The sequence below is a fragment of the Ochotona princeps genome, chromosome 6, assembly GCF_030435755.1.
Source record: "Ochotona princeps isolate mOchPri1 chromosome 6, mOchPri1.hap1, whole genome shotgun sequence".
NCBI lineage: Eukaryota > Metazoa > Chordata > Mammalia > Lagomorpha > Ochotonidae > Ochotona > Ochotona princeps.
Genome location: NC_080837.1, coordinates 16,972,980 through 17,000,782, shown reverse-complemented (window position 1 = coordinate 17,000,782; position 27,803 = coordinate 16,972,980). Strand labels below are relative to the sequence as shown.

Here is a 27,803-nt window from a genome sequence, read left to right as displayed (position 1 = left end):
GGAACAGGTGCCACAGGACAGGGCAGGAAGGTGGCCAGGAAGATGTCTGGGCTCCACCCTCCTGCGACCTAGAGGCCGCTCTCCAGCTGATCTTGCTGACACTCACGTCCCTGGAAGATGCTGGCTTTGTCTGGGTACAGGGGCACTGCATCTGCTGCAGATGTAGCTGCTGTAGCTGGCACAGGGCAACAGGGGCTCCCCAGCACCTGAGGGATGGTCCTGGGTTGCACCCCTTCCACCTTGAAGATGCTGGGGCTGCTGGAAAGACCCCTGGTTTCCTCCCAGATACCTGAGACCCTCTCAGGAAGGGATGCAGCTTTCCCACTGCAGCCGGGGACCAGAATGAGGCATCTTCTGCTAAGGGCCTCGCTGGGAAGGGAGGGCAGGAGGGCCCAGTTGCTTTTGACCCTGGTCTTCCTGCAGGGCCCAACTCAAGTTCAAGGCAAACAGGGGCATTTACCAAGGTTTTTCTGCAGGTCCCCATCCCCACTCCGGCAAAGCCTCTACCATGGCTGGAGTGGCTGTAAGGCCTTTCTCTTGCCCTACTCCCTGGCCTGGGATCTGTTCACTGGTGTGTGAAGGAGTCCCCAGGGAAGCCAGAGGGCAGGGGTGAGTGCAGGGAGCAGCACTCAGAAAGGCGCAAGCGTCTCAGCTAAATAATTCAACACCTCAGGATAGCCTAGTGCTTCCAGAGGTAAGGAAGTAGGTCAGGTGGCAGCTGGGCCCTAGGCCTGGCTGTGGGCTCCCAGCAGCTGCCCCTCCCTCTGGCTGCGAGGGCTGCAGGTGCCTGGCCCCTTGTCCTCAACCCTCACCCGGCACCACCAGCCCAGGAATCAGAGTTCATCCCCCCAGCCTGGCGACTTCACTTGATCCTTTCAGGGGCAAGCCCCCTCCCTCTCCAGCTTGGCCTCCCCCAAGGCGGCCCCGACACAGAGCGACCCAACCCCGCTCCTCTCCTAGATGGCCTGGGAAGGCCAGAGGCCTCCAAGTGTGAAAGCCAAGAGCGTCCCAAGGACACCTTTGGGTGCTCGCCCGGGGTGCAGGAAGGAGGTGCGTTCTAAAGCCAAGGTGGGCGGGCTCTGTGCTCTACCTACCTAGCCCCCTTTAAGGTCACCATCTGTGGCTATTCCCCCCACCCGTGGGTAGCCCACACTCCACGCCAGGAGGAAGCGAAGGGCAGAGTGCAGTGGCTTTCGAGTCTTTTATTCTGTTTTGTATATTCTCCAGTTTCACATTCTCACAGGATCTATCCTCACCGCCCCGGCTCCCGAGGCGCAGCCGCAGCTCCGGGATGCTCGGACAGGTTCACACACAAAAAAAAAAAAAAGAAAGAAAAGAAAACAGAACCACATGGTGCGGGCGTCCAGCCTTTGGTCGGCTCCTCAGCCTGGCGCCTGACAGGAAAGGCACGCGGCCACAGAACGTAAACCCTTTCCCTTCTTCACAGCTCCAAACTCAAAACCCCTCTGACGGGTGAGCTAGGGCTCTTCCATAATTCATGGCACACACGCGAAAAGTCCTTTACGAGGCATAAATAATTTGTTACACAGGGTACAAAAATACTTGTCACGTTCTGGTTGGTTTTGAGGTCTGGAGAGAGTGAGGAGTGGCGGTGGGGGGTGGACAAGGTGGGCACACAAGGAAGGGGACATCTGATCGTCTTTGGCCCGGCTGAGCAAGGGGGCAGAGGACCCCGGCGAGACATGAAGGTGATTGCTGGAGACTCGTGGGGGTGCTGGGGACTGCTGGACTGGCAAGTGGGAGGTGGAGTGGGGAGGATGGGTGGAGGGGACTGGGCATGATGACCCATTGGTGGCCAGGGCCAGTTGCTATGGCAACGCAGTGGGAGAGCAAAGTGTGCACTGGCAGACATCACAGACACACGTGTTAAGTGTTGAATTCCGTGCTAGAAAACATGCAAAACCAAAACACCGTGTTTTCCTCGAGGGGGAGGGTGGCTGGGGCCTAAAGAGGCCTCCTCACCCTCCTGGGAGGCCCGGAGGGGCAGGACAAGGCTGAGGAAGCGGAAGGGCAGCAGCCAGGAGGCAGTCCACTGAGGCAGGCTCAAGATTCACAGTCTCTGGAGGGACTCTGCGCCGGCCGCCCGGGGCGCGCAGGGGCTCATGGCGCCTGTGCGGGCCCCACCACACGGGTGCCCAGAACCAGCTCCCCAGTGCCGAGACCTGGAGGGGCGGGAGGGGATGGCCATGAGTGGAGGTGCACGGCAGGGGTCAGAGCGGGAGGAGCAGAGAGCAACACCCGGCAAAGCCCCCAGTGAGCAAGGAAGCGGGGGGAGGGGGCCGCAGCCAGCACTTACGGAAGCGTTAACAGAACTGGCGATACTTCCATCCTTGCTGGGCGGGGTCAGAGGAAGGGTACCAGCGCACCTGCAAGAGAAGTTAAGGGTCAGCAGGCAGCTGCACCGTCCCTGCCTCCTCAGGGGAGTCCCAACACACAGCCACCAACGTCCCGATGGTGGGCCTGCTCCAGCCGCCAACTGGCTGGCTGGCACAGGCAGGGCCAGTCCCTCACCCAGAAGTGGCAGCTCCACATTCTGAGGATGGGAAAGAACCTCCCTGGCCAGAGGGCACAGACTCTGTTAAGACCAAGGCAAGTGTGGGCCAAGCTGTGCGGTGGGTGCTGGAGCCAGCAAGTTCCCTGGTCCCCACACTGGGAGAGCACCTAGTCCCTCATTTGAATAGGAAAAGGAACGGCATAAACTGTCACCCCTCACCCCAATTCTGCGGGTCTCTGTGTCCTCTTCCAGCTACAGGACAGAGGTGACCACACCACCAGGTGATTCTGGTGAGTTAGGTAAGACAGGATAGAAACGTGACAATCCTAAGTCAGGGTTGTGGGGGCACTATGGTGCAGAGCAGGCCAGTCACGGTGCCTGCCATGCAGTCCCTGCTGCTCCCCTCCCATCAGCACACTGGGAAAGCAGCAGAGGATGACCCGACCCCAGGGCAGGGTCTGGGAGAGGGCGGGGGCGGCGGGGCACAGGGTGTCCCTAGCAGATGCTGGTGGGTGGCCACTGCTGCAGAAAGCAAGTTCCCTGCTGGGCCTTCACTCAGGTCCCTGGAGCACAAAGGGCGAGGGGTGGTGGTAGGTAGGATGACCCGGTCAATAACGCAGCTGGCCAATAAATGCGGGAGCCTTGTGTCTCAGAAGTGCAGCCCAGTGTCCCAGCTAGCCCAGTCACGCTGAGTAGACCAGCAACCAAGAGCAGGGTGCCAGCTTCTGTCCTGCCTGCTTGGTTTCTGATCCAGCTCCCTGCTAATGCCCCACTCAGAAGGCAGCCAGCCATGGCCCATGAGCTTGGGTCCTTGCCAGCCACATGGAAGGCCAGGATGAGATCTCCTGGCTTCCAGCTTTGGCCTGGCCTAGTCCTAACTGCCGTGGCCATTAGAAGAGTGAACCAGTAGATGCCAGAAATCTTTCAGATAAAATAGAAATAATAAAAGCTAAAGAAAAATAATACCAAAACCTACCTTTAGCAATTCTATGCTCTAACTTTACAATAGTTTTAGAAATTAATTATAGAGCCTAGCGCAGTAGTCTAGTGGCAAAAGTCCTTGCCTTACATGTGCCGGGATCCCATATGGTCACCAGGAAAACCAACTTCCCTGTCCAACTCCTTGCATCTGGACTGGGAAAGCAGTCGAGGACGGCCCAAGGCCTTGGGACCCTGCACCCATGCAGAAGACCTGGAAGAAACTCCTGGCTCCCAGCTTTGGATGAGCACAGCTCTGGCCATTGAGGCCACTTGGGGAGTGAATAAACAGACATAAGATCTTCCTCTCTCTCTCTCCTCCTCTCTGTATATCCGACTTTGCAATAAAAATAAATAAATCTTAAAAAAAAAATTTTTAAGATGATTCACTCCCCAAGTGACCACAACGGCCAGTGCTGCGCCAATCCGAAGCCAGGAGCCAAGAACTTCTTCAGGTTTCCCACATGGGTGCAGGAACCAAAGCCTTGGGCTGTCCTCAACTGCTTTCCCAGGCCACAAGCAGGGAGCTGGATGGGAAGTGGAGCAGCCGGGATTAGAACTGGCACCCATTTGGGATCCGGGTGCATTCAAGGCGGGGACTTAACTGCTACACTATTGCGCCAGGCCCCAATTTTTTTTTAAATAATGAAAACAAGACAGGTACCCTGAAAAGTGTGATTAAGGGCGCCACCTGCAGGAGGGTCCACCAGCACCCCACACTATATGAATCCAAAATTCACCATGGATGGGGGCCTGACACACCAACACAGCTAGGCCCCAGCCAGGAACCTCCTGAGAAAGAGGAACGCTCCAGTCCTAAGCGTGAAAAAGATGAACTGCTAACAACATTATTGGTAAAGCATTCACCGGTACAGATACGTTAGCACATCCACTTGCAGCCACCTACCAGATCCAGCGACTACTAAAGTAGGGTTTTGTCTAGAGAAATGAGATGACCAGACAACAAAAAAGATAAACAAAACCCTGCCCACTTTCCTCCTAAATGCCTAGGGCTTAGAAGCCCTTGCCGGGCACCATATGCTGTTCATTTCACACAGCAGAATCACGAAGTCAATGCTACTATAGTCTCCATTTCACAGTTAAGAAAGGAGAAGCATGGGAGTGCACGCCACCAGAACGTGGTGGGTAAGTATAGAGCCAGTTCAAAGTGGAAAAGGAAACGTTCAAGGCCCTCCATCTCCTCAGGTTAAAACGGACAATGAGGGCCCTGCACTAGGATGTGGCAGGCTAATCCAGTACCTGTAATAGCAGGATCCCATTTGGGTGCTGGTTCAAGTCCCAGATGCTTCACTTCCAACCCAGCACCCTGCTAATGCACCTGGGAAAGCAGTGAAGGGTCCCTGCACTCATGTGGGAGATCTTGATGGAGTTCTGGCTTTGGCCTGGCTACTGGGGCCATTTGGGGTGTCCAGCAAAAGGAAGACCTTTCTCTGCCCCCTGCCTTTCAAATAAAAAAAAAGAAGCAGAAAAACAGAAATAAGACCCAGTCTGGGAATGGAAAGTCCTTGATTATGGGTGCCAAGCCCCACTGTGCCCAAGCCACACAGGCCTGTTGTGGTGTCCCTGAAAGGCGGAGACTTGAGAGAATCAGAAATTGGCAAGGTGGCCCAGCACACCCCCAACCCTGGCAGGTCCGACACTGAGGACTTGGGCCCGGGCACTGGTCACCAGCAGAGGGCAGGTGCCTGGGGCATGGAGAGGAGGGAACAGCCTCACCCACTCATGTCTGCAGGCTGCTGCCCCAGTCACCTCCTTGCCTGTGGGACTCAGAACAGAGCCCATGCCCTGTATTCAGCCACTTTCAGTCCAGGCTCTGGAAAAGCCGTCAGGGGGCTACAGGAGTCACGGGAGGAAAAAATGGCAGGTGACTGCTTCACAAAGGCACCTGCACCAATCGCTGCCCCTGGTTCGATGCCTGGGCAAACAGACAGCTTCCGGCCTGACTTCTGGCTATCCCTCTGTCCGCCCCTCGGTCTTCTGGGGAGGCCTCCCCAACCCTCGCAGGCGTCCAGAGGGTGGTAACTTGGGCCCTGGGAGGCCAGCAGCCCTGGAGAGGACCTGAGGGAACGCAGATAAGGATATCAAATAATAATCGCAATGGGCCACACTGGCCCTTTGCTCATGGTCACCCTTCTTTCCCACCACTGGATAAAGGTTAAGTCATTTGTTCTAGGTCACACAAGAATAGGGACAGAGCCCAGGTCAGCCATGCTGCGGGAACAAACTGGGATGAGAGAGCAGATCAAGTGCAGGCCTGCAGCAAGGCACATGGGACCCAGAGCAGCGCTGCCTCCGGCCAGCTGGCTGGGGTTTTTAGAGCCACTCCTCACCCCACACAGAAGTTGGGAGAGTGCTTCCCACTCCTTCCCCCAGCGGCAGACACCTCTCTCACCAGGACTCAGCCGCCGCAGTGGCCAAGAGCCTGCTAGGCATGAATGACTCCCCCATCCGACCTTCACCACCTGGGTGAGCCCTGATGTCCCTAAGCTCCTTCAGGGTCTGTGATGTGATGTGGACTCCACCATCGTCCCAGGCCCTGTCACCGTCTCTCCCTCCTACTGCTCACCAGCACAGCACCGCACAGCAGCTCGCTCTGCCTGGGGCTCAGCTCTCGGGCCCTCGGCTGAGCAGCGGCACAGGTGGGCTCAGGATGTCCTACCCTGCCGTGTGTGCCAGAGGCCAGGATCTGACCATCTGTCTGCCCACCGAGAACCTCCTGCCTGGTTCTGAGCTCCCCTCAGCTCTCCTCAAGCTGTGCCTGCTCCCTGCTTCCTGCTGCAGGCCGGGCCGCCGTGCAGGGCATACGGCCTGGGAGAAAACAAGAGTAGACACTTGGTGAGTTCTGCTAACACCTCAGGGGTGGTCCTGGCCCTCCCACACACTCACCCAGCTCTCACCCCAGCATCCCCACCCCAGTTACTGAGGCAAGGAAATCTTGCTCAGTGAATGGGAGCAGACTTGAGGGGGGGAGTGGGGGTAGGAGCTCGGGTTCTGGGGCCCACACTCTGACAATGCCTCGGGCTGTCTGTGTCCAGCACAGTCCAAATACACGTAGGCCCCAATAGGCCCTTTCTCTGGGCCATCACCTCCACCTCTGCCCCCAACGACCCAATCAGAGCTCAAGTCCAGTAGCAGAAATCAGCCTGGAAGAATGCAGATCACCCGTGTCCTGTGGTCAACACACAACACAGCCCTCCTCCTCCTCTGACCCCGAGTCGGGGCTCACCTGGGCGTGCAGGGCGGCGGCTGCAGCAGCGGTGGCAGCTGGGTAGGTGAACGCAGTGTGTGAGATGGCTGGGGTCAGCTCTGTGGTGTAGAGAGGGTAAGGGGCCCAGGCCTCTGGGGATGCAGGGATCAGAGCGGCCCCCATCAGGTCATCTACAACAGGAGACAACAGCCTCCGTCGTCAGCATAGCAGCCTCCCCCCAAACCAACCCCCTTCCAAACAATACTTGGGCCAGAAGTTCTCCCACTCCCACTGGGGACTCTAAACCAAGGAGAGAAACTGTTTGCCTGCCGTGCCCTGGTGAGCCCCGGCATGAGCCTCAGCCCACGTGAACCCAGACTTCAGGGCAGAAGATGGCTGCAAGGTGTCAGAAGCTGGCTCTCACATGAGCAGCCTCCTGACCAGGTGCTGGACACACCCCTACACCCAGGCCTGCCGGCCAAGGGCACCACTCACAGGGGTCCCGCGCGATGAGGTGTGCGCCGAGGGCAGGATGGATGCTGCTGGGATTGGGTGTTGCCAGGAGCTTGCTTTTGGCCATCTTGGTGTTTGCTTTGGCAAACTCTAGTCTCAGGGTATGTGGGTTCTCAGGATCAAAGCGAACACCCTGGACGGGAAAGAGGGAGGACTGAGTGTCCAGGAGCCACACTGCTGGGAGGGGTTGGGACATGGCAGGAAACATGGGGGTTCCAAGCCAAGAGGGCCCCTCCACAGGGCGGGGGAAGGCTGCAAAGGGCAGGCCTCCAAGGGCTGTGGGTTCCACGACATGCCCTCTCCACCAACTCACGTTCAGTGCGTTCTTGGCCACTTCTGCTCCTGCCCGACTGTCAAAGATCACAAAGCCAACAGGCTAGCAGGAAGAAGAGAGAAGACCCTGGCACGTCTCCTGGTGTCACAGTCGCTCCCTCCCACATGCAGCCCCCGTCTTGTCCATTAGTGGGGAGAAGACCAGGAAATGCCCACACTCGACTAGAGTGGCAGGAGGTTGACATGCACCAACGACTCCCATCCTGGTGCCACCCTGGCAAAGGAGGCGAGTGGTGCTCTCTGCCTCCGTGCTCAACTTACCCTCCCAGTAACTCTGGGGTCTTCCCCAGGTAAAAAGGGGGAGGGTGGCACTCATGCATTAAGGATGTGCTTCCAAGGACCAACCCAGACAGCTGGTGAGAAACAGAGGGACCAGGACAGGCTGCCTCTCCCGTCGGCCAGGAACAGAAACAGGCGACAGAGGTCAAGACAGTCTCCATGCCCAGAAGCCACAAGCTAGGCATGCGTTAGCACCCCCGCCCCGGCGTGGCAGTTGAACTGGGCTGAGAGGAGAGAAGCAGTTACCTGTCTGGAGGTGAGCTTGATCAGGGAGCCTTCGTACCCCTGTGGGGAGAAGTGGCCATTACTGGGGACAGGCTGGTGCCCGTATGTTGTGCTGATGCAGCACAGCCTGCCCAGCCACCACCCGTGTCACCCCCGCGAGCCCAGACCCCACTGCTCCTGGGATCCTGGCCATGGGGCCTAGCACAAGGGGCGGTGGCCTGAGGCAACTGCTGTCACTTCTAGCAGAAATTCCCTTTTGCTCCACTAACTTGCAATCTAGGAGCACGTACTTTTACCTATTAGGGTTTCTCATCTGCACACTGAAAAAGCCACAACCTCCAAGATTTCTTATACAGCAGAAGCAGTTAGTTCCCTACTGCTTCCACTTCATGGATGAGGAGGCAGGAGCGGAAGAGCTGGGCCAGTGACGGAGGCAACCACGGCAGTGAGCAGAACCAGGACACGCAGCTCGCCTGCCATCACACTTTCTGATTCTCAGGGCTGTGCACTGTGGCCTAACAACTTAAGCTGCTACCCATGTCGCTGGCATCCCACCACAGAACACCAGTTCAAGTCATAGTTGGTCTACTTCTGACCCAACCTCCTGCTAATAATAAACCTGGGAAAGCAGTAGAAGATGAGCCTGGGGTCCCTGCCACCATATGGGAGACCCAGATGGCTTCTAGCCTGGTTCAGTCCTGGCTGCTGCAGCCACGTGGAAAAGTGTATCAGCAGGTAGAAGATCTATCACACTGGTCAAATGAATGAATGATTAAGCTTATTTAAACAATTCCTGAGTCTCCTAGGTCCCTCCCCTGCCCAATCCACGTAACTCATTCATTCATGCATGCACTCATTGCTGCTGCTTCTCCCTGGTCTCCAGGCTCTACGCCATGGACAGCTAGGTGCTGACTCACCTTGAACGGCCGGAAGAGCAGGTAGAGTTCTCTGGGCTTAACGTCCACAGGGAGGCCACTGACGAAGAGTGTTCGAACCTGGGGACACAGACGGGGTGGCTGTGAGGGCCGGGGAGCACAGGGAGGGTGCCACACACGGGGGGGGGGCCTCAAGAGAAATGCGACGCTTCCTGGGACTCATCTGGACACAGAGACCAACCAACCCAGGTGACACAGCACCACATGTCAAACCTCACCTGCATACCCTGCTCGCTCTGGTTTAGAGGATGTCTTAGACCTTGGAACCCTGCACTCATGTAGGAGACCTGAAGCAGCTCCTGGCTTTCATTTTTTTAAATTTTTTTTTCCTGAAAGTCAGATTTACAGAGAAGGAGATGGAGAGGAAGATCTTCCATCTGCTGGCTCACTCCCCAAGTAGCCACAATGGCCAGAGCTGAGCCAATCTGAAGCCTGGAGCTTCTTCTGGGTCTCTTACATGGATGCAGGGTCCCAAGGCTTTGGGCTGTCCTCGACTGCTTTCCCAGGCCACAAGCAGGGAGCTGGATGGGAAGCGGGGCCGTTGGGATTAGAACCGGCACCCAAAGGGGATTCCAGAATGTGCAAAGAGAGGACTTACACCACTAGGATACCATGCTGGGCCCAAAAATAAATAAATTTTTAAAAAATTGATGTTATTTCTTCAGAAGCTGCCTAAAGGCCTCTGGTAGGGAAGCTGTTGGGTCCCAAAAGAGAAGTGAAGATACAGGTGTAAATGGATGGTAACTCCCACGCCACAGGATGCTGCAATGATTTTGACAGGAGGCCTGGCACCTCCCCACCCTGCCCTGCAGGCTCTGCCATGGCACAGGGAATGTGTTTCTGTTTTGCCCCTGTGCCCAGCTCCTAACACAGAGCTAGTGCACACTTCCAGCACAGGTAAGGAGTCAGAAACACGGCAATTATGCCAGGTCTCAAAATATGCATAGGATCTTGGTAGTTCCCAGAGAGGCAGATGATCAGTGTGAGAGCCTTGCCTGCCACACAGCTGCAATCTGGCAGCATGGCAGTAAATCCAGGTCTCAACACAAGCTGCCCACCCTGACCCTGGCTGAACTTGACTTTCTGAACTAAAGGGCGGCCTGTGAGAACTCTTACTAACTTTACCGCTGCTATTTATTTTCTTTTGTTTTATCTGAAAGGCAGGAGGGAGGAGGAGATGAACAGACAGAGTTATTTCCCATCCACTGGTTTACTTCCCAGATGTCTGCAACGGCCGGGACTGAAGCCAGGAGCACGGAGCACCATCCGGGTGAATCTCCCACAGGGCAACAACCTACACCCGTTGACACGGCTCCCTCAGAAGCACTGGAGGACTCCAGGATGGGTTGCACAGGCAATCCCCACACCCAGACGCTGCAGCCCTTCTGTCCTTGCACGGTGGGGCCTTCAATCTCCCCCTCTTCTTACTCCAAGACTGAGGGACCTGCCCAAGGGCATGCAGCAGTGCCAGGGCGCCAGCATCTTCACCTTCTCTCCACGTATCCAGCCTGGCAGAGAAGGCACCTGCTACTGTGGGCCAGCAAAGGCCAAGAGGCCTGAGCACTTGGCCCCGGGGAGCTCAAGGGGCTAGCCACCTCCCAGTAGCACTGCCCAAGGCCCTGCCAGACAGACCTGGTCAGCAATGTCCCCCATCCCAGACAGTGGGACATGGCTTGGGTCAGCCAAGAGCCACTCACAGGAATCTCTACCCCCATTTTCCCTGGAGGCCATGGTCTCACTCAGCAGGACTAATTTTAAATGCTCCCTCCAGTGGCTCCTCTCCAGCCAAAGTTCCCCAGTGGTCCCCTTGAAATAGCAAGTTTCCCAGCACAAGGATGGTGTGGGGTGGGGGCCACAACTCCAGCTCAATTCCTGCTTCCAACCTTTCCCCGGGGTATACTCGGTCCTCCCCTCCAGTTTCTGTCTTTTAGGTCCTCCCATCCCACTCTTGAGGCTGGGAGGTCATGGCCAACACTGATTGGGGGATAGGTCCCACCTCCCATAAGGCCAAGTCACTCAAATGATGTCCTCCTGCCTGCTCCCATTGTACAGGGAGTATAATGGAGGCCCAGAGAGACTTGCCCTTCAAGCCCATGCAGCTTGGTTTAACAGGAAGCAGAGTAAGACCCAAGTACCCTGATTCTGCTGCCAGTGCCCAAACGGCCCAGCTGGCTGTGAGGAGAGTAGCACCTGTCTAAGGTGACAGCAAGGGCAGAAACAAAGCCAGATGGTAAAGCAGAGGGAGGGGGTGTGCACAAGCTGGGCAGCTGGTGGAGAGGGTTAGAGCCCACCCCCCAGCCCTATCCACTATCACCAAGGCCATCCTTTCCCACCATTCAACCCTAGATCCTCCCCTTTCCCATCCCCAGCCCTTCCTCACTGTGCACCTGAGGCACACACATCATCCGGGGTCCCCAGTCCTCTCCCTTCCTGCCTCCCTAGGCCCACAACAACCCTGAGCCATCCCTCTCCTGGACTCCACAAAGCCAAGCCACTAACCCCCGACACTGGAGATCTGACCTTGCCTGTCCCCGCGTACCTCAGTCCTTCTGGATGTGGCTCAGCCTGGCACAAGCAAGCACGGGCTTCACTCAGCCCAGAGTTGGCTCGGTCTGGGACATCACTGTGTAGTTTGGAGCCATTTGACTACACAACACAGCACTACCCATCCCCCAGCTGGACAGCTCGCCCTGCTCTATGCCCTACATGTACGAGAGGCCCAAAGGACTCACTGGGAGTTGTAGTGGAAGCAACTCAAGGCAACAAAGGGAATCCTCCAGTCGTGATGGAGATGGTAGCTGCCCTACCTGGCTCACTCTCTGTTTCAGATGGAGAAACTGGAGCTCAGAACAGACAGCCAGAGAGCGGCAGGGGCCGACTCCTCAAAGGCCTGGCCTTGTGGCACAGTAGGTTGAACTGCCACCTATGATTATCGGGACTCCCTATGAGTACTGGCCTGAGTCCTGGCTGCTCCACGTCAAAGCCAGCTCCCTGCTAACACACCTGGGACAACAGGAGAAGATAGTCCAATTCCCTGAGCCCTTACAATTCACCTGGAGACTCCAGGTGAAGCCCTTGGCTTCAGCCTTGCCTAGTTCCAGCCACTGCAGCCATTTGGAAAATGACAAGTAGAAGCTTCATCTTTCCCTTTCCTGTCTTTCAACTAAACTAATCTTAAAACCAGACACCGCTTGGAGCACCTGCATCCCATATGAGGGCCTGGCTTCGGGTCCCAACTCTGCTTCCAGTTCAGCTTCCTGCCGAGGCACATCCTGCAGGTGGTACCAGGTAGCTGGCTTCCTGGACTCAGCGTTGAGCTTCAGCTTCAGCCTGGCCCAGCCTCAGCTGCTGCAGCCATCTCAGGAATGCACCAGCTGATGAAAAATTTCTCCTAGTGTGCTTCTGTCTTTGTAACTTGAAAATAAATAATAAGAATCCAACATAAAAAATGCTTAAAAGTAAAGGGCGGCTTATACCCTTCTGAAATTCCTTCACTTGGGTCCTTATTTAATTATTTATTTATTTATAAAGATCTAATTATTTATTTGAAAGGCAAAATTACAGAGAAAAGGAGCACGAGAGAAATCTTCCATTTGCTGCTTTACTTCCAGATGGCCACAAAGGCTATGGCTGGGTCATGTTGGAGCCAGAAGCTTCATCTGGGTCTCCTGTGTGGGTGGCAGGGACCCAAACGGCTGACCCATCTTCTGCTGCCTTCCCAGGCCCTTAACAGGGAGTTGGATCAGAAGTGGGAGGCAGCTGGGACTCATTTGGTACTCACATGGGATGTTGGCAACGCAGCCAGCAGCTTTACCCGAAGCACAACATAGGCCACAGGTCCCTCTCCTTCCCAGAAGCACCCACAAAACCCAAGGGACTCTCCCTCCTGGTCTAGACTGCGATGGACAAGTACAGCCCTTCTCAAATGCTCATCTTCATAGCAGGCTAGGGTAGTCATGTCCTAGCCCTCAGGATTCTGTGTCTGCAGCCAGAGGGAAGAGCAGCGGGGCCTCAGTGTTTAGGGAAAGACGACAGGTGACGAGAGGTGCTGCAGAACAATTCCCCCAGAGGAACCTGTGGAGGTCCCAAGTTCCATACGGACTGAGGCCACAACCAGATGGTCTGAGGCAAACCCGGGCTCGCAGGGCCCAGCCCATCCCAGGCATGCCCACGAGAATGGACACAACCACATCCGGCACAGGCAGCTCTAGGGGTGCCCACAGCCAAGTCCCATCCATGGTCTTTCAAGTCCCTGGAGAGGGAGAGGTTCCATCCGTCTGCTAGACCCACCCCCAGGGGTTATCACAGACTGGCACACTTCCTGGGGCCCCCGGGATCTTTGTGGTCCATTGTTAATGAGCTTGCCACCCTCAGAGAGGAGGGGCCTGGGCTCTCACCCTCCAGGCTCCTCATCTCTTCTCATCACCTCCATCAAGACTCCCACAGGGGCCCAGTCAGGGCCAGAGTCCCAAAGATCACCTAAGAGTCACCCAGGAAGGGGAGAAGATAACAGCCAGGTCATACAGAAAGTGGCAGCACCCCCAGCCCTGGGGAGACTCCCCAGGCCCCAGAACAGATTCATCAGAGATGTCACCATCATGTTGTCTACCCCTGGACTGCTGGGGAGGGGAGGTCAGGTCCTCAGGAGAGAAGTAGGGAGCTTCAATGTTGGGCCCATGTTTGTTCAACAATGTTTTGCAAAAAGACTGCAGATTCAGGAGCTTGGTGACAGTGATGTCACATCTAGCACCAGGTGCGTGGACAGGAAAGCTGGACCAGGCGGATACCTCTTTTGACCCTGGACACCCATAGGCAGGGCAGTCATTCGGGGCCCTCAGTAGCAGCTGTGTGCTTCTCCTTCCTCCCAGGGGCACACCCAGGATGCATTTCACTGGGAGAGGGGACTGCAAGAGAGGGCCTGGACAGGGAAGAGGAGGGTTGGCCCTGCACACAGAGGCAAAGAGCTGAGAACAAGCTTCCCAAAGGGTGTGCACCAGATCAGGGCTAACTGTGGGCCACGGCTATGGTTATGGCCCCTCCTTCTCCAGTGACCATGCTTGGTCAGCGATGTGGCTGGGCTCGGGTATTCACAAAGTGCAGAGCCTCCTCTGCCAACAGAGGGACAGGTGGACGCAGAGTGTTACCTCCCCAAGCCATATTTTACTTTGAAAGGCAGAGTTAACAAATGCCCCATCTTCTGGTTCACCACCCACCACAGCCAAGGCTAGGCCTGGCCAAAACCAGAAACCTTGCCATTCATCTAGGATCCCATGTGGGTGGCAGGAACACCAGTTTTTGGGCCCTCACCAGTCACTACCTCCTAGGTGCATTAGCAAGAAGCTGGACAGAAATGTAAGTGCCCGGAGAGGAGGAACAGGAGCCAGTGTCATCCCAGCTGCTCCACTTCGATCCAGCTCCCTGCTAATGGGCCTAGGAGAGCAACGGAAGATGGTCCAAGTGCTTGGGTCCCTGCACTCACATGGCAAACCCAGATGATGCTTCAGGTTCCTGGCTTTGGCTTGGGCCCAACCGAGTGAACCAAGCAGGTAGAAAAACCTCACTTCTCTCTAAGTCTTCAAAATAAAAAACAGCTAAGTCTTTAAAACAAAGTCAATCTGGGCCCAGCGCTGTGGCCTAGCGGTTAAGGTCCTCGCCTTGAGTGCGCCCCGGGATCCCATATGGGCGCCGGTTCTAGTCCCGGCAGCTCCACTTCCCATCCAGCTCCCTGCTTGTGGCCTGGGAAAGTAGTCGAGGACGGCCAAAAGCTTTGGGACCCTGCACCTGCGTGGGGGACCCGGAAGAGGTTCCTGGTTCCTGGCGTCAGATCTGTGCAGCACCGGCCACTGAGGTCACTTGGGGAGTGAATCATCGGACGGAAGATCTTCCTGTCTGTCTCTCCTCCTCTCTGTATATCTGACTTTGTAATAAAAACAAATAAATCTTCAAAAAAAAAAACCAATCTGGAAAAGGGCAAGTGTCTGCCACTTGCTCCACTGAATAGGTCAGGCAATGTTCTGGTTTCAGTCCCCGCCCACTCACTGCTCAGTGAGCTCTCCTGGGGTGCTCTGCATGGAAACTGCGGGTGGGGGAGAGGGAAAGGAAAGGATGGATTCCAAACAGGGAAAAACAAGCTCTTTCTAAGCCCCTCCCACACCCATCCCCAAAGCCCAGGCCTCAGCAGCAACCCAAATACAGAGCATGATAACTGGAAGAAAAAAAAAAATCTTATTTTTAGATGAGTGCACTGAACTGCTCAGTCGCCGAGCATCGGCCCTCACAGCCACAGGGTCCCACAGGCTCACATCACAAGGCATCATCTCCTTTGCAGACTGACACCTCCTACCCACCTACTGAGACCCCAGGCAGGGTCAAGTCCAGGAACAGCCTCTGACGACAGCATGCGGTGCTGCCCTAGGGCTGCAGATGGGAAAGTCCCATGTGACAAGGCTGGGGTCAACCCTAACCACGAAAGCAAACACAGATGACGCCCGACTCCCACCACTCTTGGTCGACCACGGACTGTTGTCTACTTCCCACGAATTTACGGCCTTGACAGTAAGATACGGAAGGGCTTCTTGGCACTCAGACCAGGCCAGGTGCTGACTTATGGCTGAGTCACCTGTCTGGGATGTCCCCCACCTGAGTGCCCTGGGTTCAACACAGCAGCTGATGGCTTTGGCAGTTGGGACAAGAGAGACCCAGACTGCACTCCAAGGTTCTCACTTTGGCCCAACCCAGACCCAGCCATCATGGGTATCTGCAGAATGAACCAGGGAGCTTTAGCCCTCAAATTGTGGGGGCAGGGGAACATGTGCACCGAGCTATCATATGCCCTCCCCTCCCCTCTTACTAAGAACCAAGACACTGGGCCCAGACTGAGCCACAGGCTCTGAAGGCATCTGCTGTCAAGGAGGATGGCCCAGCCTCGGGTGGCTCCAGGACAGTCTCTTCCTGGAACGGAATGGTGGAAGGTCACCAAAGGCCCTGGAAGGACTTGATCACGGCTCTGCATCTCTTCCAAGCACCAGTGACAGAAGAGGTGACAGAAGAGGGGAACAAGCGATGAGGAAGCAATGGGACAAAAAGTGCAGGAAGTCAGAAAACCAGGGCTGGGGGGGGCTGGGCTGCAGGGAGGAGGGGGTGCCTGCTGGGGCAACACAGGGGTGCCCAAGGAGGCCCCTTGAGGAATTGTGTTGGCAGGTCGTTTTCTTCCTTTCTCTGGGTGGTGGCTGGGCCTGGGCTTTGTCCAGCCGGATCCCTGGCTTTGGCTTGGCACTATTCTCATCCCTCCCAAGGGAGAGCAGGTCCACGGAGTGGGGCCACTTGACGCGAGGTGGATGGAATGTGACGACAGGGCTTACAGACCCGGGACTTATAAGGCGCTGAGCAGGGTCCCGAAAAGAGAGCAGGCAGTACAGAGGCAGCCCAAAGATGTGAACCCAGACTCGCGGCGTCCGGAGCCCCTAGTGCTCCTGGCACCTGTGGCGCCTGCGTCCTGCAACTGCTCAGATCCCCTTCCACGCAACCCCCCCACCCAGAGGAAACTTTCCCCAGAACTTCTCAGCCTCATCATGGCCTGATCTGTGGAGGTAGGGAGAGGGATTGCTCTAGTGTTAGTCCTGTCCCTGCTAACTCCAGCCTCACATGGCATGTCTGAGGGCTTGGCAGGGAGGCCCCATCACAGGCCTCACTTTGTAGCTGTTACACTTTTACACCAACCACAAGCCAGTAAGCCTGACAGTCCTTTGATGGAACAGGTAGAACAGGTGCAGGGACCATTTTCAGGTGCCTGCCTGGCTGGCTGGCAACAATGCTAGGGGTTAAGCCCAGGCTGCCTAGGAAATGGGCAGCTCTTTCCCTATTTTCTGAAATATGTCTCAGAGTCCTGAATGGGGGAGGGTGGGGAAGAGGCACAACAGCTAAGGGGGACCTAGCTGGAATGGTAGGAAGCTTTCTAAAGGGATGCAAGGGGGGCTGGGCATGCATAAAGCAGGAAGGTTTCAGACCTCACAGCCCTAGGACCAGTCAGAGTCTGCTATGTGCAAGGACTCACTGAACATAGCTCACTGGCAGGAGCAGGCTGCCCTGCTTTCCACTCGGCTAGAGACAGAGCCAGGGGCCCAGGACTGTGCAGCCCACTGAGCCCTCACACGGAGGCCTGCCCGGTCTACCCCGGCTCCCTCCTCTGGGCACTGCTTGGTCAGTTCACATCATACCTGCCCATGTGCCCCACAAGGGCTGCAGGTGTCACCACTGCCATATAACATCCCAAACAGGGACTAGAATCAATGTGACAGCTGAGTGGTCCAATCCTTGCCTTGCTTGTGCTGGGATTTCATACAGGCACTGGCTCACGTTCTGGATGCTCCCTGCTTGTGGCCTGGGAGAGCAGGAGAGGATGGCCCAAAACCTCGGGGGACCTGGGAGAAGCTCCTGGTTTCAGATTGGTTCAGATCTAGCTGTCGCAGCCATTTGAGAAAAAAAACACAGAGGATAGGAGGTTTTTCTCTCTCCGTTTCACCTTCTCTGTGTAAATCTGCCTTTCGATGGACCTGCCTGCGTGGAGGGTGCAAGGTCTGTGAGGCCAGGGGTGGTGGGTCCAATGGGGCCTGGGTCTCCTGGCCCGGGTCCTTGGACATGCCTGCACAGTAGGTGCCAGGTCTGTAAGCCCCAGGGGTGGGCAGTCTGGTGGGGTCCAGGTCATTGGCCCAAGGTCACTTGGGCCGCCTGTGAGAATAAGTCCTCCTCAGTGGAAAAGACAGAGCAGTGGATGGCAAGCCCTGATGCACATGGACGATATGGCAGCCCATTGAGGCCTGCGAGGACATCTGGTGCCACAGCAGAGGAAGGAGAACAGAACAAATTGGATAAGTACCCCAGTCAAATGACAGCAAAAATCTGATTGAATGGAGACTGTAAGGTTGACTATGTCACCCAGTGGACACTGGAAGGATTTCCTCATCCTTGGATTGGCAAGATAGAGAGCACTTCAGAACTATCAAAACCACCTGGGGCCCGGTGCTGTGGCTTAGCGGCTTAAGTCCTCATCTTGAACGTTCCAGGATCCCATATGGGCGCCGGTTCTAGTCCCGGCAGCTCCACTTCCCATCCAGCTCCCTGCTTGTGGCCTGGAAAAGTAGTCGAGGACGGCCCAAAGCTTTGGGACCCTGCACCCATGTGGGAGACCTAGAAGAAGTTCCTGGCTCCTGGCTTCGGATCGGCACAGCACCAGCCATTGTGGTCACTTGGGGAGTGAATCATCGGACGGAAGATCTTCCTGTCTGTCTCTCCTCCTCTCTGTATATCTGACTTTGTAATGAAAATAAAATAAATCTTAAAAAAAATCTTAAAAAAAAAAAAAAAACAGGGCCCGGCGGCGTGGCCTAGCACCTAAAGTCCTCGCCTTGAACGCACCGGGATCCCATATGGGCACTGGTTCTAATCCTGGCAGCTCCACTTCCCATCCAGCTCCCTGCTTGTGGCCTGGGAAAGTAGTCGAGGATGACCCAAAGCCTTGGGACCCTGCACCCGCGTGGGAAACCTGGAAGAGGTTCCTGGTTCCCGGCTTCGGATCGGCGTGCACCGGCCATTGCGGCTCACTTGGGGAGTGAATCATCGGACGGAAGATCTTCCTGTCTGTCTCTCCTCCTCTCTGTATATCTGACTTTGTAATAAAAATAAATAAATCTTTAAAAAAAAAATTTAAAAAGAGTCAAAGCATTGGGCTACCCAGAATCCCACACACCACCCCTCCAGCTCCAAAAAATCAATGAGTCTAACCCCTTCAACCACATGATGTCATGCCAGTGTGAGCACACAGCACTGAGTCCACTGCACCTGTCCATCACCAGCCAGAGGCCAAGGAAGCCTGATAGGAAAGATGGTTCCTGACACTGCTCCTGGACTGGGAGATCCCCTGTCAGCACATTAGGATCTGCCCAACCCAACCTCCTGGGCACAGCCACAGCTATATATCCGGAACAAACAGATGGCAGTCAGCACAGAAGCTACGGGGCCACAGGGCCTCCGGCACACCCGAGGCTCCCAAAGCCCACTCTTGGGGGCGTGTTGCGGCCTGGCTGCTGCTTGCAATGCCTATATCTTGCAGGGGAGAGCCAGGGAGTGACCCAGGTAGTTGGGGGCTTCCCATCCAACTTCCCTCTCATGCAAAGCTGGGTTCCTACACCACCCTTAGCTGTCACGGGCATTTGGGGAGTGAACCAGCAGACAGAAGGCCTCTGCATCACTCAAATAAGAATCTTTCCTACAAAGCAGACTGAGGTCTGACAGTTTAGGATCCCACTGCCCCCAAACCCACCCTCAAATAAAAGCACCCATATGTGCAAGAGCCCATGACTAAATACCCTAGGCACTAACACCACAGCCCACATCAGGCCTGGCCTGCAGTGTGGGGGATGGAGAAGCAGAGGCAGACTTGGGTTAAAAGTGAAGACAACCTCACCCCACATGGGAGGGTCTGGGTTCTATTCCCAGGTCTAGCTCCTGCCTGCAGCTGCCTGCAGATCTGAGAAGGTAGTGGTGATGAACATCTGTGGAAGGCATCTGGGGAGTGAAAAGCAATGGCAGTGCTCTAATGAATATATTCCATGTGTGTACATAATATTTACTTATAATCACGGAGGCAGAGAGACACACGGAGAATCTTCTATGTGCTGGTTCACTCCACAGGTGGCTGCACCAGCCAGAGCTGGCTCACGTGAAGCCAGAATCTCTAGCAGGGTCTCCCTTGTGGGTGGCAGGGGCCCAAGTCTTTGTGCCTTCTGCCGCTTTTGCCAGGCCATTAGCACAGAGCTGGATCAGAAGCTGGACAGTTGGGGCTTGAACCAGCACCGATAGGGATGTTATCATCACAGTTGGCAGCTTGAGCAGCCAGCTCCAAAAATATGTATTTTTAAAGATGGTGCTGGCAGTAGGGGACAGGCATTAAGGCACAGCACGTTAAACCACTGCTTGGGGCGCCCCACATCCCACATGGGAATGCCTGGGTTGGAGTCCGCACTCCTCTTCCAATCCAGCTTCCTGCTTGTGTACACTCTGAAAGGCAGCAGGTGCCTCAAGTACTATCATCTTATGGAAGACCCAAGTTCAAAGTTCCTGGCTTCTGGCTTCAGCCTGTCGCAGCCCTAGCAACTCTTAGTATTTGGAGAGTAGCAGTTGATGGAAACTCTGTTTCCTCTGCGCTCTGCCTTTTCAAATAAATACACGAGTCTCTGCTCAGCTGGCACCTTCCACCCCTCCCACTCCTGCTGCTCAATATACCACAAGTACCAAACATCCTACCACCGCTCTAGCCTTGGGGCATCACAGAGGCAACGCACAGGTCCAAGGTGGCAAGGAGAAACAAGGGGCCACGCGGGTGGCCAGCAGCGTGCCACAGCATGTGGAGTCTTGTCAGCTGTCCTCAGCTCCCACCTCACAGCAGCAGCGTTCTAAAGCACAGGTGACAGATGGTCGCTGCCCCAGGAGGGCCCAGACCCATCAGGGCAGCCTCGGTGAGGGGATGACATAGCACTGAGTCCCACTGCTGCCCTATACCAATAGCAGAGCGAGGCTGGCTGGTGAGGGGCTGGCACTAACACCTGGTACTGGAGCTCAGCCCTGTAGCACCCAGATGGGACAGACCAGCCCAAAGCCCAGCTCTACTTCACACACCTGCCAGGGCCCCTGGGGACAGGAGACCCAGGAAGAGGGCCACCAGAGTAAGAGGCAGGTGGCGCCTTAGAGCAAGTACCCCCTCTGCAGCTAAGGCACCCACAGCAGTATCTGGAGAGGGTCCTGCGCAAGTAGCCAGCTTAGGCACAGGCAGCAAGGAGGTCTGCAAGAGAGCGGAGGGAAAAATAGGCTGGGCCTAAGTGTCATAAACCCCTTGAGGCAGCTGTCAGCCCAAGGGGAAATAGCTTGGAGTCACTTGCTGGGATTCAGCTTAGCCCTCAAAACCCTTCACTTCCCTCCACAACCCCCCACCAAAGCCTAATATAAAACAGAACAGCAGGTACAGTGTTGTCAGCAGCAAACAGTAGGTTCCAATACCAAGTAACCCACTTAACAGCTCCTGTAAAGGCTACTTAACCTATCTTGTTTCAATTCCCGCACTGATAAAACTATGACAAATTCACGAATTCATACTGCTGTTGTGTAGACTCAACATGAAGGAGGGCCCAGCCCGGTAGCCTAGTGGCTAAAGTCCTTGCCTTGAATGTGCTTGAATCCCATATGAATGCTGGTTCTAATCCCAGCAGCCCCGCTTCCCATCCAGCTCCCTGCTTATGGCCTGGGAAAGCAGTCGAGGATGGCCCAAAGTCTTGGGTTCCTGCATCCACATGGGAGACCAGGAAGAAGCTCCTAGCTCCTGGCTTTGCATCGGCACAGCACCAGCCATTGTGGTCACTCTGAATCATTGGATGGAGGATCTGCCTGTCTCTCCTCCTCTCTGTATATCTGCCTTTGCAATAAAAATAGGTACATCTTTAAAAACAAAGCTAAAAAATTAATTTTATTGGGAAGTCAGATATACAGAGAGGAGAGACAGGAAGATCTTCCATCTGCTGGTACTCCACAATAGCCAGAGCTGAGCTGATGTGAAGATAGGAGCTTCTTCCAGGTCTCCTGTGAGGGTGCAGGGTCTCAAGGCTGTGGGCCGTCCTCGACTGCTTTGCCAGGCTATAAGCAGGGAGCTGGATGGAAGGGAAGCGGATCAGCCAGGATACAAACTGGCGTCCAAATGGGACCCTGGTGCATGCAAGGCAAGCATTATAGCCACTAGGCTATCATCAGGCCCTAAAACCTTTTTAAAAAATATTTTCAGGGCCTGGCGCAGTGGTCTAGCAGCTAAAGTCCTCACCTTTAACTCTGGGATCCCATATGGGAGCCAGTTTAATCCCAGCAGCCCTACTTCCCATTCAGCTCCCTGCTTGTGGCCTGGGAAAGCAGTCGAGGACAGCCCAAAGCCTTGGGACCCTGTACCTGCGTCAGAAACCCAGAAGCTCCTGGCTTTGGTTTGATGCAGCTCCAGCTATTGCAGTCAGTTAGGGAGTGAATCATCAGATGGAAGATATTTCTGTCTCTCCTCCTCTCTATGTATACATATCTAACTTTGCAATGAAAATAAATAAATCTTAAAAAAAAAAAAAAAGCATGCAATAACAACGACTCAAACCAGGCACCCTGTATAAAATGTGGCCATCTCCAGCAGTGACTGAACCTGCTATGCCATAATGCCCAGCCTAGCCCCAACTTTTACATACACCACTCTCTCTACTTGGAATGTCTCTTCCATCCCCACACGGGTCTAACAAGCTGTCACTCCCAACTCAGAAGGAACCTACTGCTAACTCCCAGGAACCAGGAGCCTGACACCCTTTATCTACCTTGGCATGTATCCGGCATCACTCTCAGACCACTTCTCATGGCTTATTCTGTGACTTTTCCACCCACATCCCTAACCTGCTTCAGGGAAGGAACCTAATGCTCATGATATGGGTAAAGCTTCATAGGTAGGGCAGGCAAGCAAGCAGCACTGTGGCAGAACAGATAGAGCTACCTGCCGCAACACGGGTCTCCCATATGAACACTGTTCAAGTCCAGGTCCCAGTTGCTCCATTTTCCAACCAGCTAACAAGTCTGGAAAAGCCCTGGAAAATGGTCCAAGACTTTGGGCCCCTGCGCCCACATGGGAGACTCAGAGGAAACTCCTGGCTCCCTCCTGGCTTCCTCCTGGCTTCAAACTGTCCCAGCTCTGGCTGCTTCGCTTGTCTGGGGAGTGAACCAACACATGGTAAGGTCTCTCAATCTGTCTCTCCTCTCTTTGGCTGTCCTTTAAATAAATAAACCTTTAAAAAAAAAAAGGTCCTGGCACAGTAGCCTAGCAGCTAAAGACCTCGCCTTGTACACACTGGGATCCCACATAGACAACGGTTCTAATCCTGGCAGCCCCGCTTCCCATCCAGCTCCCTGCTTGTGGCCTGGGAAAGCAGTCAAGGATGGCCCAAAGCCTTGGGACCCTGCACTCACATGGGAGGCCAGGAAAAAGCTCCTGCCTCCTGGTTTCAGATTGGCTCAGCTCAGGTTGCTGTGGTCACTTAGGCAGAGAATCATTGGATGGATGATCTTCCTCTCTGTCTCTCCTTCTCTCTGTATATCTGGCTTTCCAATAAAAATAAAATGAATTAAAAAAAAACAAACAGCAGCTGCATCAAGCTTCTTTTCTAGGCACAACCACACTGAACATACAGAAGTACCCATTAAACCAGTCATCTTGCACCTATAAGAACTGAGCCGCTAGGGTGTGTGTGTGTGTTAAACATTTAGTTACTATTGTAAAGAGACAGAGAGAAGGATAACAGATACCCATCTCCTGGTTCACTCCCCAAGTGGCCACCACAGCTGCAGCTGAGCAGATCCGAAGCCAGGAGCTTCTTCTGGGTCTGTCACATGGATGTAGGGTCCCAAGGCTTTTGGGCCATCTTCTATTGCTTTCCCAGGCCACAAGCGGGGAGCTGGATGGGAAGCAGAGCAGCTGAGACACTTGAACCAGTGCCCATACTGGATGCTGGTGCTTGGAGGCAGAGGATTAGCCAGCCGAGCAAATGTGCTGGATCCAGACTGAGGTTGTAGGGCAGTTACTGGCTGTCCTCTTGTTTCTTCAGCTTGCTCTAGCTGACCTCTCACAGTTCACGGGGAAGGGCCACCAGAAGTGAATCAGCACAGTGAATGCAGGGTCCCTGACTTCCCAAGGGGCACACACAGTCAAGGAAGGAGTCCCACCCTCAGCCCAGGAATCCCAGAAGGGGAGGGGGCTATTCTTTGCTCTGATCAGTCCACTTTGCTCTGATATTGGACTTTTGCCAAGCAAGACGACAGCTGGGGTGCACAAGCCCAGTCAACTGCCCATGCAGACCCCTGGCTTTGCAGCTCCCCACTTCTTGAATATCTCACCCTCCCCTCTCTTCATCCCTCCCTCCTTCCCAGAAAAGGCACTTCGGAGACCAAAACCACCCAGGCTTGTTTGCAAGACTTCAGCTGGTCCACAGGACTCACGCTTCCTCCCTTACACAGCTGTACAGTCTGAGGCCAGGCCAGACCCAGCCCGCCAGGTGGACAAAACCCTGCTAGAGCCACCCCGACAGCACACACTGTGGGGTTCTAGGGGCAGCCAACTTCCTAGGAGACACTGCCCTTTCCCTACCGCCACCACAGCAAAAACCCATTCCCCACCCTCAGAGGGAGATACTGAACAACCAAGCAGAACCAAGATGCTTGTGAACACGAAGGTCCAAGGAGGCCCAGGCCCTCCCCAACAAACAAGAGCCGCGCACACACACAGCAGGCCGTCCCTGCTGCCCTGGGGCGGGGGAGGGAGGCAGCTTCTCCTCCTCTTCCCTCCCCCCCATCATGAGGGCAGGAGGTCTACACCACAGCTGGACCGCTGCAGGCAGCTCCCAGCCCCAGTGGCAGCCAATCGCCAATTCCAATGCCTGCGCATGGCGATGGTAAAGCTAGCTCCAGTGAGGGACTCTGCGGCCTTTTCCCATCCGCCCCCGACCTAGGGGAAGGGACTCAGCGTGGATAACCCACTGTGGTTTCCTGGACGAGATCGTGCTAGGGCGGGGCAGGAAGGATCCCTCAGCCCTGAAGTGACACAGCACGGACCAGAGGACTTCCACCTCGACCCCCAGCCAGTGCAATGCCCACCAGGTGTTTTCTCTGAGGTCCCCTGCCCTCCCAATTCATGGGTATCTCCGCGGTTTTACCTTCCACCCGATCTCACACACACATCCCATCCACCACGCCGCCGCGGGCTACTCCACATTCCTCTCTTTTTAGCACACGGCTGGTGGACAAGACAGTGTCGCCTCTCCTGGTGGGATTCCCTCGCCCCCCACACCCCGACAGACACACACGGGTTCCGGTCTGGGGTCCCGGTTAGGTAGGTTACCCAGAATGCGCAACCGAGGGTCTCTGGCCATCCGCTCCCCAACTTCTATTAAATAACCAGCTCACCGACGCCAAAGGCCAGGTTCTGGGGCCGCCAAGAAAATCTGCCCGCCTCCCACGACTACAGCTCGAGGTGCCGGGCGGCCAGGCCTCCAAGGTCACGGGGAGGGGTCAGAGTGGAGAGGGTAAGGGAGTGAGGGTGCAGCCCGGCGCCGGGATAACCCCATTCAGCTCCCTTGAGGCGAGGTGGGGGTCCGGGCCACACGTGGAAACGAACCTCCAGCCGGCCCGTGCAGCTGGCGCCGTTCGCGCTCTCCGCCCCGGACGGACGACCCACCGCGAGCCCCGGAGGGCGGAGAGACAATGCCCGCCGGCGGGGCAGCCCAGGCCGCACTCCGCCGGACGCTGCAGTTCCTCCGGGCCCAGGGCAGTGGCGGGAAGGCGCTGGGCTCAAGGGCCGGACTAGCACCCTCCCCGCGCCCACCTCGGCGTGCGCTTCGCCGGCCAGTGCGGAGCCGCAGACCCACCTCCTCCTCCAAAGCGGAGCCGGAGCCTGCGCCCGTGCCTTGCTCGCCGTCCGGCTTCAGGTTGCTCATGGTGCGGAGGGGGCGGCGACGAGGGGAAGAGGGAACGCAGCGCTCGGCCCCGCGGGGAGGTGGGCAGGGCGCGGGGAGCGAGCGCTCTGGGCGGCGCGGGCAGTGCGAGGGGCGGCCGCCGCGTCGGGCTGGGGGTCACATCAAGTTTGGCGGGTGCGGGAGACGGGCAGGGTACCGGGAACCCGAGCCGAGCCCGCACGGCCACCGCCTTCGCCTTTTCACTGCGACCAGAGAGTGCGCCCGCGGCGGCGGCGGGGGGCGGGCGCCGGAACCGGCCTCAGCTGGGGCGCGGCCAGCCCCCTCCCCGGCGCCCGCCCCCCGCGCGGCCTCGGGGGAGCGCGCAGCCAATCCCTGGCGCCCCTCGCGGGCTGAGCCCCGGTCGGAGCACGCCGCGCCGGCTCCGCCAGGCCCGCTTGCTCCCGCTCCGCTCCTTGCCCGCCGCAGTCCCCCACGACAAGTTTTTAAACTTCGGTGAACTCTGCCGGAAAACTTCCTTAAAGGGGCCGCGCGCTGTCCGGCCTTCAGGACGCGTAGCCCAGAGTCTGGCGACCTCCCCGGCCCCAATCGGGTGCCCCTGCATCCGCGCTCAGTGCGGCCGCGTCCAGGTTCCGGAGTCACCGATCTTCTTTGTATTCTGGTCCACAGGGCTGGGGTGTAGCGTCTTCCTAGTGTCCCCTCAAACCCAGTTGCACCCTGTCGGGGTCCGCGCTCTCCTCCCCCAGCGGGGGGCGGGGTTCTGGGAGCGCTGAGGGGGAGGGGACCGACACCTGGGCTTTAGCCCCGGCTCGGTCTCGTTGCCTCGTTTCGCGTCGTGACCTTGAGGAAATCTCTTCCCTTCTCTGGCCTCAGGCTCCCAGCCCTGAGGGTGGAACTTGGGATCTCAAACTGTAGCTGGGAAGACCAGTCTTCACTACCCTAAAGAGTGTTTTCCCCGCTGCAGATCCGTCGAAAAGCCAAGAAAGCCGTCCGCTCGCACCTGCCCGGTTTTGGGGTCTTCTCACCCTTACCCTCCCTCCCCGGCTGAAGTTAACCCACACCCGACTTTCCAGTCTGTCTTTGGGGGAAGAGGGAGCAGCCTCGCGTCGACTCTTGCTTTCAGGGAGCCAGGGCGCAGCCCCGGGGTAAGTTTTCTCCATTAAAATCCTTACCGCCGAGGGCTGCCGCCAGAGCCCGCGGAGCGTCCGGCCGCCCTCCTACCCTACTCCTGCTGCCTCCCGGGGACCCCGGCTCTGGAAGCGCCATCTGGCCACCAAGAGGTGAGAGGAGCCGCCCGCGCCGGCGTCACCCTGTGCGACCGACGCCCGCCCGGCGCCTGGTTTCTGCCCTGACTTAACCCGCCAAGTTAGGTCTTAGCACCTGCGCTGAGAGCGACGAGCAGCGGCAGCGACCTCGGAAAACCCGGGTGAGCATCGCAGACCCTGGACAAGTGCGCAGTCTCCACGTGTCCAGCACCTACTTGATAAGATTCGAGCGCCAACCACTGCAGCACCCTAGTGTGGGGGCGCGGCTCAGTTTCCAGCCAGCCTTCTCAGAGTAGAAGGGTGGACAGGATTTCTTCCTAGGGGCACATTGATTTATTTAGTAAAATTAATTACCACCTACTACTGTAGTGGACTACGGGACTGCCCGTAGGTGGTCTGACTGGAGAAGCCTGGCTTCCCATCCTGCCCCACGCCCCTTGCCAGTACTTGGTTTGGACCTAGTGTGAGGACAGCCAGCCAGCCCCTGGTAGGCACTAAACTGGACCCCGAGTTTCTGAGGTACTTTTAGTCTCCCGTTAGATCCAACCTTGTGAACCCACTGACCAATCTGGCTTTATGTAATCACACACACACACACACACACACATACACACACCCCTAGAATACGTTCTCCCCTCCCATACTGTCTCCAGCTTTGGCCCCAGAATATTCTTCCTCTGCTTCTTGGCTGTTTTGCTATCTTGGCTTGAAAGGAACGCCCTGCCGTCTCCCTATATAAATCCAAAACCCCACTTTCCTTAAGATCCTGTCCCAGGAGGAACAGCTTGGCCAATTTTTGAGACTGTGGTCAATTTGAATTGTTCAAGGAAAGAGCTTTTGAAATTCTGAAAACTGAAAGCTCAAAGGGAACACGTGACCCAGGGGGCAGCAATGACAGGAAGTAGATGATCCTTTTTTTGTTTGTTTGTTTGTTTTGTTTTTGTTTTTTGCAAAGTCAGATCTACAGGGAGAGGAGAAGAGACAGAGAGGAAGAGCTTCCGTCCGATGCCAGGATAAGAACCGGCG

The 27,803-nt window shown here is 56.1% G+C and overlaps 1 protein-coding gene across 3 annotated transcripts; it reads right to left on the bottom strand.

The window, feature by feature from the left end:
• Positions 1-1,517: 1,517 nt before the first annotated feature.
• RBPMS2 (RNA binding protein, mRNA processing factor 2) lies at positions 1,518-25,921 on the bottom strand. 3 transcript variants are annotated; one of them, XM_058665677.1, is made up of 8 exons: positions 25,468-25,921; positions 8,969-9,046; positions 8,073-8,111; positions 7,528-7,590; positions 7,197-7,347; positions 6,741-6,778; positions 2,318-2,387; positions 1,518-2,183 (listed from the first exon to the last, which is right to left on the bottom strand). In XM_058665677.1, the coding sequence occupies exons 1-7, from the start codon at positions 25,534-25,536 to the stop codon at positions 2,325-2,327; spliced, it is 501 nt and encodes a 166-aa protein (XP_058521660.1). In that variant the 5' UTR covers positions 25,537-25,921; the 3' UTR covers positions 1,518-2,183; positions 2,318-2,324. The 3 variants fall into 3 exon arrangements, with proteins under 3 accessions (XP_058521660.1, XP_058521658.1, XP_058521661.1); XM_058665675.1 differs by having other exon boundaries at positions 6,741-6,892; positions 25,468-25,909; XM_058665678.1 differs by lacking the exon at positions 6,741-6,778 and having other exon boundaries at positions 25,468-25,919.
• Positions 25,922-27,803: the final 1,882 nt, after the last annotated feature.